We start from the raw sequence: 12233 nt of genomic DNA, 5'->3' as shown, positions 1-12233 counted from the left end.
TCATATTACGGAGTTGAAACATGGTACATGAACACCTTATTGAATGTAAGTAGATATGCCAGGGCCGTAACTTGTGGGGAGAAGAGCCGAGGAGCCCATTTTAAGGCAAAATTTTATTATTCCATATAAAATACGATACGAACATGAAATTATAAATAAAGCATCAAACAGGTTCACTACATTACATAAACAAAATAGCACAAAAAAGTAAATAAAACAAAAACGTTGTGAGACTCATTTCAGTAAAAATGTTTACTAGTAGGGTCTCTAGAAATAATATTTATTCGTATGGCTTTGAGATTTGTCAATATTGTCCCCCTAATTAATTTGTCATGTATGGAACGGACCCAGGAGCATAACTAATGGCTCCGCAGATCTTGCCGTGCGGGGGGGCCCACAGGCTCCGGGAGCCCATAAAGAGTAAGAGAAAGATGGAAAGAGGGGCCCAAGAATTAGAAAAACAACTTTTCTAGGGGGCCCAAATACGCGTATTAATGCTTGCCCCCCTTCCCCAGAAAAAATCTAAGTTACAGCGTTGAGATATGCCTTGTGTTTTCTAAAAGAGAGCAATTTCTATAACATGTTTCTCAATATATAAAAATTACATCAATGTTATCTGTCTCAATTTTACGGGCAAACGTTGAACTGTTTAAAATGAAGTTTACAGGATAATTAGCGCTTAGTATGAGCTGCAAACTTATACTTTCATTTTCTATTCAAGTAAGCTTCCTGAGGGAAACTAAGGGGGTCAAATATCTTTCATAAACCTACTCTTGTAATGCAATGAATAGATACTTCAGCTAGTCTTATCTGTGTTGCTCTCTTTATAAGGGTATATACACGGTGTATGTTATTACAGACAAAGAGAGTTGTAATTTTTAAAGACAGTTGATGTGCTCTAAATTATTGCGTTACGTATCTGTGATATGTGTTCTAAATTTCTTACAAGCATACTAGCATATTGCTTATTAATTAAATACTGTGTATTTGGAAGTACGTCCTTGTGTTTGGTGCAAAATCTTTGAAAATGAAATTTAAATGGATGTAGAATGAAGTGAATTGAAATATAACTCTTGATGTACAACGTCGTATTTAAAAATTTGTTGAAATGTTTTGGTTGCATCATGAAAATATTTTTTGACAAAACATTCTTTCAGGTTACTGACAGTGTGGTAGTGAGAAAAATATTTTTACATCTTCTTTGTTCTTGTGATACACAAGTGGACTTCTTTCCTGACAATTTTATGTTTATTGCTTTCATTACTTTTTGTACGCTACTTTCCCTGTATATCCTTTACATTTTGCATAGTTCACCACATTGCTTTGCTTTTTTCTTATTGTTATTAGCTTACTATAGGGGAGACAGCAAAAGGTCTTTGATATCTTGCAGTGACTTTGAAACTACTCATGTGTCAAGGTTCTTTTTCGGTGCACCTATAGTGGCAATTTAAATAATAGTGTAAGACAGTGACCGTGTTTATTAACACTAGTACCAAAGTAGGGGCTGCATTGTCCCGCCGCATGTTATAAGAAATGTCAGAAACCATATTTTGTTGGCCATGCTATAGTGAACTAATTTTCTTTTTTTGTTGGAATGTCCTCAGTGCAAATGTTTAACATTCAAAATTACAAAATGAATGATTTTAAAACAAATGTTACTCGTTTTGAACCCACCAAAAAACTCCCGCGAAGAATCAAACCTATATCCTTTGAAAGCAAGAACGCTAACCACTTATCTACAAGAAACAATGAACATTTTGAGGTAAATAAATATAATGTTCAGAAGTGCTCAGGAAGTCACAAGTTTCATTTGAAGTCAAGTTATGGGGAAAATGGATGTAGTTAGGTAGCTCTGGAAAGATTTTTTTAGGTTTGACTAGGAAGATTTGAATCAAGGCTTTATTCAAGGTTAATACCTTGTGTAGTCCCCATTAGCTTCTATGACGACTCTTAATCTCCTAGCTAAAGAGTTAACTAAACTGGCCAAATATCGATGTTTCTCTGCCACTCTTTCCCCACGCATCGAGAATGAGCTCCCATAAATAGTCAGCTCTTCTTTATGGATTATCAGGCCAATTTACTTGTAGTGTTCTTGTAGCTTCTGCGTATAGATTTTTCATCGGATTCAAGTCAGATGCTCTAGAAACCCAGTAGAATAAGTCAACACTGGGTTCCTGATTAAAGCAGACTTGAACCAAATGGGAACCGTGAACTGAGCTATGGTCTTATTGAACTTCTACAATGCCATCTTGAAATGAATTTCTTACAACTGGAAGAAACCCATATTTCAAATATCCACATATGTCTGGCCATTCTGTAACTCATCTACTGCATCCTTACATAATCACCTTCAGCAGTGAACACTGGCATACCCCATGCGATGTGTGCGAAGCATGTACTGTGGATCATATTCTTTCCTTACATGTCTATACACGAGTTTGGACTTTTATTCGATGATGCAAATATCTTCTCATCTGTAAATATTACTCTATCCCAGTTACTATTAATATTTGCCGCAGCAAATGCTAGTCGGTGAACTTTGTAGATGTTTGTCAACTGCTCCTTACGTACAGCTCGATAGACCTGAAGACCGGCATCTTTGAGACATCGTCAATCAGTGTGAAAGGAGACAGGGACACGAGATGCCAACACACCAACTGTCAGGAAATCATGAAAAGGTTTTGACGCCTGACATTAATTAAGGCCTGATCTTCCTCCTGGTTTGAGAATCTTTGAGGTCCAATGCTGGCTTTTCGAGCCACTTCACCTGTATCTCACGGAGAATATGTTCACCAGCTTTAATTGCATTCATATTAGCGTATTAAACAAAAGCAATGAATTGCCCGTGTTCATTTGACAACGATGTTCCATTGTGTTTGGGTGTCTGCATAGTAAACTTGGCAAAGATTTTCTTTTCTTTCCAACTAGGTATTCGTGGTGAATCGTCTGCTAGCTGTGGACAAACAAGATTAATGAACTGTGTGAAAAAGCCCAACGTATGGGCTAAATAGTTCTTCTGCATCTAAACTAAGGTTCATAGTGTGCAAATAAGAACATTTAATTTTCATGTATAATTTTATTACGAAATTAAGTATTATATTTACACACACAGTCACACATATATATCAATTATGTGAACATAAAGGATGGACATATATATATATATATATATATATATATATATATATATATATATATATATATATATATATATATATATATATATATATATATATATATATATATGAGGGTTGTTACATAAATTCTAAGCCTAATCAAGAAATATCAGAAGTAGATATGTAATAGAATATTTTATTATCATTGAGCTTTAAAAGCAATTAACAATGCCCAAAAGAGATATACATACAGATATTGATAATAGAGAAAAAAAGTCATAATATACCGTCACAACATTCAGTTGCTGCAAATTCTATAATAGCCTAATAATATTTGAGATGCAAGGATACTGGTAATTACGATACAGTGTCTCCACATTCACTGAACTCTTGAATTAAGTAAAATGAATTCGCTATTAACCAATCATATAACTTTTTCTTATAAACACTTAACAGCAGCTGCTGTATGGAGGATGTTAATTTATTAAACAGCCTCAGTCTTAAAACTAAATAACTGTTTTTGATCTTCGATAATTTAGTAAGGGGTACATCAATTATCTTACACAATCTAGTATTATATGTATGTACTTCATCTCCATATTTGCAAGGTTTCCCTTGGTGTAACGTAGCAAAATTTAAATATATAAATTAACTACCGTCATTATCTTAAGCTTGGTAAATAGTGATTTACAGTGTTCTTTATAATGTATTCCAAAAACGACCCTGACTTTTTTTTTCAAAACTAGGAAGTCATGTCCTTAAGTACTGCTACTCCATAGAAAATTCTCATATTCATTATACTTTGAAAAAATGAAAAATATGAATTTCTCATATACTCATGGGGAACTGTATCTTTTAGTTTTCTTAACAGAAAGAGCTCTCGGGAGAGCTTTGCACATACATATTTTACTATTGTTCCCAGATTGATTGGCTGTCTATATATTTATCAATATATTTAAGCTCATTTTAATCATAGTTTTCTTTCTTATGCAGTGATGGAGACTAACGGTTACATTTTTGTTTTGTCTCTATTTAGCACAAAGTCATTTCTTTTAAACCGTGTCGCTGCCTCAGTTAATGCGCCTTTAGCTTCTATATAAGCTTCTTCAAAGCATGTGTTTATATTAAGTAGGGCAGTATCATCCGCGTATAGAATTGATGTGGCGTTAGTATTTAAAGGTAAATCATTTATCATTATTAAAAATAGTACTAGACCCAGATTAGAACCCTATAGTACCCCGTATTTTACTAAAATATTTGAATGCATGTTTTTAACATTACCTATCTGTCTATGTTCATTTAAATAGGAATTTACAAAATTTAAACTGCTGGTATGCAATCCGTAATACGCTAATTTATCACATATGATTTTATGATCTACACAATCAAATGCTTAACTTAAATCGCAGAATGTAGCGAGAGCAAAACCCTTATTTTAAAGCTTCATGTTTTTTTTTTTATTTTTTTTTTTCGTTAGTGTTTCTACTGCATCTTCTCCGGCCTGCATCCAAACAAAGCTTCCAGGATAATCTTTTCCTTAGTTATATAATTATATAGCTGATCTTTAACAATAGTTTCCGTAATTTTAGAATGAGAGGTATTAGATGATAATTAGACGAACACGAACGATCTCCCGGTTTGTACTGTACATAGAAATAACTTTGGCTATTTTAAGTGCTTTAAGGAAAAAATACCTTGAGAGAAACAGTTATTGAAGCATATTGCAAGGGGTTTCGTAATGAAATTAATGACAGCTTTTATAAAGGTGTTCGATATGTCAAATATGTCCTTACTGTCAGAAGTTTCAAATTTGTTTACTACTTTATGACGCCATCAGAGCTAACGTCGTTAATAACAAAAGAACTATTAAATGGACTATGTTTGTTTTTTAAATACTGATACTTATTAACATTAGTATTCGAATTGCTTTTCTTGATTTCATTTACGAAAGTAACAAAATAAGTTTTAATGGTATCCGGAGACAGAGGATTATTATTATTATTATTATTATCATTACTTTTGCTTACATTTTTAATTATTTTCCATGCAGTTTTACCTTTATTTGACGATCTTTCAATACAATTTTTATTATATTTTGCTTTCGTTACCTTTATTGCAGATTTATATTTACTCCTTAAAGGCTTATAAATATCAGTGGATTCGCTAGTCATGTTGTTCTTATGTATATAATAATACTGTAGCACTTTAACCTTTATAGCAGAGAGTTCTATTACTTAACTTGGTTTTCTTTGAGGAATTACACCGCATCACACTTTTAGGAGCACGCATTTGAAAAACATTTAGAAACATAATTTTCAAAAAAAAAAAAAAAAAAATCGAATCTGTCATCTGCATTATTATACTTAATGTTTATATCTCAATTGTACACGATAATAATTGAATGAATCTTTGTGAGTTAATTTCTGTGATGGACTTACTAGGCTGATTCCATTCCGAGACCAAGTACCTGGGAAAAACCTATATATCATCTGAAAGCTTTCGCCACGAGAAGTACGAAACTGTTTTCAAATCAGGGGTCAGTTTGTTGGTATTTGTGACTCTATGTATGGCATATTCAACAAAAGTAAAAAATGAATGTTACGATCCCAGGCAGCATGTTTGCTTGCAGCAAGCTTGCCTATCGCTTTTATTTGATTTTATTTCGTTTTGGCTTATACACAAAAGCTTATTTCTGCTTAGCGCAAGCCGTAGTGTGGGCAACTCACGCTTCGCTTGCGAGACGCTTTTCTTTAGATTGAAGTAAAAAGCCAGCGCGCGTTCGATTTTCAGTTGTTCTCAAAATGCACGTGACGCTGACCTCCTTACTTTCGGCGATAAGGTAGTGTTCGCGTTGTTAGTGTCTTGTTAACATTCAGCTTGAATAAAGGACAAACTTAATTATTTTTTTTAATTGTTCCGTCTAGTACTCTAGTACTCTAGTCCCACGTACCTATAATATCGCTCTTTATTTCCGCATATTTCGGTAACTATGAGGCATAACGAATTGTAGTATTTACGTATAAAGCATAAATGTGAGCATAGATGGCAGCAGATTTGAGCCTACTTATTTCGCGAAAGAATACAGAACTGTTGCAGATATTTTAATATAAACTTCAAGTTTAACTTACAGTTTACTATAAACTTTATCTGAACGCTGTGTTTAAAGTATAAACATTTTTCTGCGTTTTTATATAAAAAGGTAGAAATTTCAAGTACTCGCCGCTAATATAGCAACATGTTAGATATTTGTAAGAAGCAACGGCGCGTTGCGCGTTACAACTAAACCGTAACAATTATGCTTATTTTGATGTTTTGCGGAAGCGGATGGGAGACTTGGGTGTTTTCATGGTTGTGCATATGCTCCAATAATTGGGGAGGTGAGGGGACAATATATTGTAGCATAGATTTAGTCAGACGGTTAAATTATACTGATTTCATACTGTTTTATCTAAATTCGCTTAGTGCAAGATTCCATATAACTTGTTTGGCGTGTGTTTTGCTTGCAATAAGCTTAATAAAGCTTGCCATTGATGAGAATACGCTTATACTTGGCTTGCGTTTGAGATAATTTGACTTGCGTTTAAATTGTGAAGACAAGCTTGCCCCAAGCCTTGCCCAGATGTAACTAACTAGCTTGCCACAAGCTTAAAGCAAGCTAATTGGCTTGCATAGTATAGCTTGCGGCAAGCTAATTTACCTTGCAACAACAAGTTTGTGGCAACTTGCAGCAAGTTTAAATTGCTGTCTGGGATGGATCATGCGTAAGCACCTGAGCCCATCATATTTCTTTTTTGGATCATTGCTAGAACATGATTCGGGCAAGAGTTTGATAATATCACTTTGCATCCAGACGTACCCATTTGGTCAGTATTGACAAACAATTGTAAATACAATGTGGCAGATGGTTTCTGTACCACCGGATGTATAGCGAAAGAAACGTGGCATAAACATCACTCGCCACTAGAGAAAATATATTGTGGACGTATTCCTATCCCAAGGACCAAAGTTTGTAACTGTTGCTGACAAGTTAAAAAATAAGTTGTAAAACAGGTTCCATACGATGAAACATTTGTACACGAATCTTGACAGAAGCATCATATGACACTATAGCAAATAGACGTTGAGTGTGACCATCTCCCAACCATTCTAAATTGTCAGTGTTGCCAACAAGCGTAAACATCACAATGTTGAAAACTGCCATGTTCATGCGTGCTATTGAACGCATATATAACAAATGTGATACAAGCAGCATTGGACAATGGAAAACATAGTGTGAGTGTCCTCGTCTCCCAAACACCCCAGTGTGGCAGTATTGCCAACCAATGCAAACATTCAATATTTTCGCATAAAGTCTACAGCATTGGCGGACGTAATTAGACTGTGACCCATACTAGGTTTGTAGTATGTTAGTGTGAACCCACAAGCACCGATGTTGTCAGTTATGCCCGCCAATGCAGTAGATTTCATGCAAAAATCCTGAATGTTTGCATTGGTTGGCAACACTGCCACACTGGGGTGCTTGGGAGACTGGGACACTCGCATTATGTTTTCCATTGTCCAATGCTGCTGTCACATTTGTTATATATTCGTTCAATGGCACGCACACAATTTTCAACATTGTGATGTTAACATTTGTTGGCAACACTGACAATCTAGAATAGCTGGGAGATGATCACACTCAACGTCTTTTTTGCTATAGTGTCGTGTGATGTTTCTCTCAAGCTTGGTGTACAAGTGCTTCATCGTACTGAACCTGTTTTACAACTTCTCATTTTTACACTTGATTGGGAACACTAACAAACTTGGGTCTTTGGGAGAGGAATATGTTCACAATATATTTTCTTTAGTGACGAATGATGTTTATGGCACGTTTCTTTCGCTATATATCCGGTAGTATAGAAACCATCTGCCACATTGTATTTACAATCCGTTGGCAACACTGACCAAATGGGTACGTCTGGGTGCAAAGTGATATTATCAAACTCTTGCCCGAATCATGTTCTAGCAATGAGTCAAAAAGTAACATGATAGGCTCAGGTGCTTCCGCGTGTGCATCGTAACATTCATTTTTACTTGTGTCGAATATGCCATAGAGTCACAAATTGGCGAGTTATAGGGTCAGGTTGCGGGTTTGGCCGTGATTTAAAAACGGTTTCGTACTTCTCATGGCAAGAGCTTTCAGACGATATATAGCTTTTAGTCAGGTAATGAAAGCATCTGTAGTTAGTTGCGATATGCTTGGTGATGAGAAAACTAAAAATACAGGATTCTATTTTTGTATTACTTAGGTTGACTAGCATACAATAATGATCTGAAAAGGGAAATTTACTTACATTACATGTTCAATATTCCAGCTTTACATTAGTAAATACATTATCTAAGCACGCAGTGCTTCTAGTCGGTTCACGGTTAACCACTTGAAGATTATGTTGTCTGGGTAGATTTAGTAATTCATGAGCAGTTCGTTTCTATGTACTCACATCAAAGTGTGTTTTCATCGCCCCTATCAAAATTATGCTAGTTGTTCAGAAGTGTCAATAACTACCCCATTTAAAAAATGGATTACTGTCAGGTGTTCTATTAACAGATACTTTTTTACTTGTACTGATCAGGAAAAAATGTTGACCCAAATTCACGTTCAGTGTTAAGAAAACTTATATCCAATTGACAACATTCTACGTACATACCTATTAACATAGATAGCAACACCACCACGTGTATATATATACTTTTACAATAACTATTTGCCATTGAAAAAACTCTCAATTTTATTGTATTGGAGTTCAATATCAGTACTCCAATGTTAACTCATTCAGAAAATATTTAAATCATTTTCGTAGGCAAAATCTAATTAACCTTTGCACATTAAGAAAGGATAATTTTAGTCACTTACTGCTTACTAAGCATGTATCGTCAGCTTATTAAATGAATGTGCTAAATTGACAACATTGCCTGAAATCGATTCTACTGCCTGACTCACATTGGTTTGAGCATTTTACTGTTTTTGAACATTTTCATTTATATATATATATATATATATATATATATATATATATATATATATATATATATATATATATATATATATATATATATATATATCGTCAATTTTTAGGAGACTTCGTTAGCTATGAAGTTTTCGCCCGGCCCCATGGAATTTATATTCATCCATGAAGTCGGGTGATTTCGATTTTCCTGTACATACCACTGCATCGCTATTGCCTTTTTACTTTCAAATTTAATGGCTACGTTCTTATCAATTATTTCGCAGATGTTTGTACTTAATACCTTTGTGCTTAATACCTCCTTCACCGCTTGACTGAGATGCATACCGTGCTGAGTATACATTCTTTTATTGACCATATCAATATTCGTGAACTGACTACACATTGCTTTAAGTTAAAGGCTTGTACAGCTTCATTAATGCACGACTCTTTAATAAGACCATTTCGGTAGGGAACGTTTACCACCTATGATCTTACATTTATTGAAATATCATTATGCAAAATAAAGACTTAGTGGAATGAGAATGTAGGAGAAAATGACACAACACTGAGAAAACCTTGATGTTGTGCACCACAAACTTACAAATCTCGAATTGAACTAGGGACACCTTACAACAGAGTGAACGTGAGAATTTTGAGGTTGTAGTGCGCAGGAGCTCTCAACAGTGGCTTGTTTTTCATTAAAGTCAGTTCACGAAAGCACCGTGAGAATGATTTTTTAGTTTTTAGTGCAATATTTCTTATAGGTATATAGGGATCAAACTAGATTGTCTTGGGCATTTTTAGAAAAAAGTTACTACAATTTGCCTTCATTCGTACATGTACTATACAATGTTTTGAAATTTTCCTATTTCTTGAAGTAAACTGTTACAAGACCAAAATTCTTAATTAATGGGTCCTGATCGCACTGCTGTCCCTTTTATTTCCACGTAGAAGCTGTATACAAGCAGCATGCAGTAAACAATGGTAACTGAAAGAGAAATGTAGAAAGAGGATTAAAATTATGTAAGTTTATCGATTCGACATATATATATATGTTTATATATATATATATATATATATATATATATATATATATATATATATATATATATATATATATATAGAGAGAGAGAGAGAGAGAGAGAGAGAGAGAGAGAGAGAGAGAGAGAGAGAAATGTTTATTTAAGGCTGCTACTATAGGAAACACCAGGCTTACAACCAGCCACGTAGAGGAAAGTTGGACGGAACCGGATAACGGGGTACCCTCCTATTTCCCCGCTATAGTGCTGCAGCCTTGCGGAAGCAGTAGGAAACTAAATGTCGACTCCCTACCAGTGAGTGGAGCGAGCAGCGTCGGTGTTGGAGAAGGCGTGTGGTACGTACGAATCGTTATAGTATTGTCGCTCTGGTTTTCATCGCATGTTGCAACATCAACCGAAACAAAGCTCAACGTAATTCAAATAAGAATGCACACAATGCTGAAGTCGTAATTATAGTTTCAGAGTATCATAATTGTACGTTTTAGTGACTATCGTATGTAATCTTTCCCGCTCAGTTACCGCTGACACCATATGAAGCACCAACATGTGTATCGGGGCGGAACGGGCTAGGGGCGGAATGGCCTACTGACACCACATTGCAACCAACAGAAGAAACCCAAACCAACAAGGAAAGTCTACGAACTATTCCAGGAAGTTGTTTCCTTGCAGTAGGACCTTCGACGTCATCTCTCATATGTTACCACGATTTCAGGAAGTTGACCTCTTGAACGGATTCCAGGACCTTCCATGCCAACTACAGAAGCAGACATTCCAAACATGACAACATTTTTACATATGTCGCCGAAGGATATTTTACCTTTCCCCAGAGTTAAGACTGGTGGCAGGACACTGACAAGAAAACGAGGAGAAACAGCAATATTGACATAAGAGCCAATAAAGAGGAAGCAAAAGGTGGAAGAAAGAAGAGGAAGCAGCAGGGCAAGAAGAAGATGCGAAGATGGAAGATCATGCACTTAAGTATGCAGGAGAGCTGACAGCAGCAACAAGGAAGTAGAAATTGAGCGCTAGTTTATTAGAGAACACTATATGCCTTTTTGCGCTGAGTGATATTCCCAATCCAACGAGACCTGGATTTCGTGTATGCTGTGCAAAGTGTGGTCACATAATTTGTGTGCAAGTGTAGATAGTGGCAACGACGAGGACGTTTAAGTAAGTACTGCCAGCCGTAATTCAGTGTATTCTAATATGCCCCGTGTGTTCACGTGCATGCGAAAAAACATTACTTTCGATAATCATGTACATGTCCTTAAGTTTGGACACATATTAACAACTACAGGTGCTTTTTGAACCTAAAACTTCAAATAATATATTAACTTCATTTTCAGTATTCCCTTGTTATTTTTATTACCCTTACATAGCCAATTATGTTAAGGACCCCGATCCGCCCCGCCTTCCCCTATTTATATAATTAAAGTTCCTTCAAAATTTCCGCACTTTTCGCATCTCCGCTGAGTACACTGGCTCAAATCCCAGGAGGATGAGGATACATGTCCCCTCAATCTTGGAACTGGGGGGACTGCCCCCCCCCCAATAATTCGTTTTGTAATGTTTTATGGGAGAAATGTGATGATTTGTGTCCGACTGCCACTTCATCTATACTGCCTGATATATAATACAACAGGTTCACCTCAGAAATCAGATTCGCCTATCGTATATGAGTCTCATCTCCCCCCAAAATAAGCCTCCAATCTGCCTGTTTAGCAGTGTTGAAGACACGTCTGCTCCCCTGATCCTCCTTAGCATTGTTTTGTAACTTCATAAACATGTTGAACATCACTCAAAAAACAACATTATAGAAACGATCTTACCCGTCCCCACTCCCCAATGTTGAGGACAGATTTTCGCCGATTGCTGAGTAGTATTATATACACTTGTCTACAATCTTATTTTCTTGAGTTTGTTTACCTAATTGTTTTTCTAGTATAAATAATGAATAAAAATGACAAATGTGATGGAACGAATTTAAAATGATGACAGCTAACAAGGGACATCACCCAATTGTCCGGCTCCGATTTCAATGAAATTTTTATTGCTGATAGAGGACATGTATTCATTACTTGTGATAACAG

General features: G+C 35.6%; 1 protein-coding gene across 1 annotated transcript in view; it reads right to left on the bottom strand.

Moving 5' to 3' along the window:
* Window positions 1-9954: 9954 nt before the first annotated feature.
* The window catches only part of LOC145684638 (uncharacterized), a 70994-nt gene continuing 68715 nt past the window's right edge, over window positions 9955-12233 (bottom strand). The window contains exon 6 of the mRNA XM_081757028.1: window positions 9955-10091. Within this exon, the coding sequence (XP_081613154.1) occupies window positions 10006-10091 (86 nt within the window). The 3' untranslated portion in view covers window positions 9955-10005. The remainder of the gene's footprint in view (window positions 10092-12233) is intronic.

The sequence above is a fragment of the Thermobia domestica genome, chromosome 5 (assembly GCF_964235325.1).
Source record: "Thermobia domestica chromosome 5, izTheDome1.hap1.1, whole genome shotgun sequence".
NCBI classification, from domain to species: domain Eukaryota; kingdom Metazoa; phylum Arthropoda; class Insecta; order Zygentoma; family Lepismatidae; genus Thermobia; species Thermobia domestica.
Note: the sequence above shows the minus strand (reverse complement) of the source record. Positions and strands in the feature narration are given on the sequence as shown.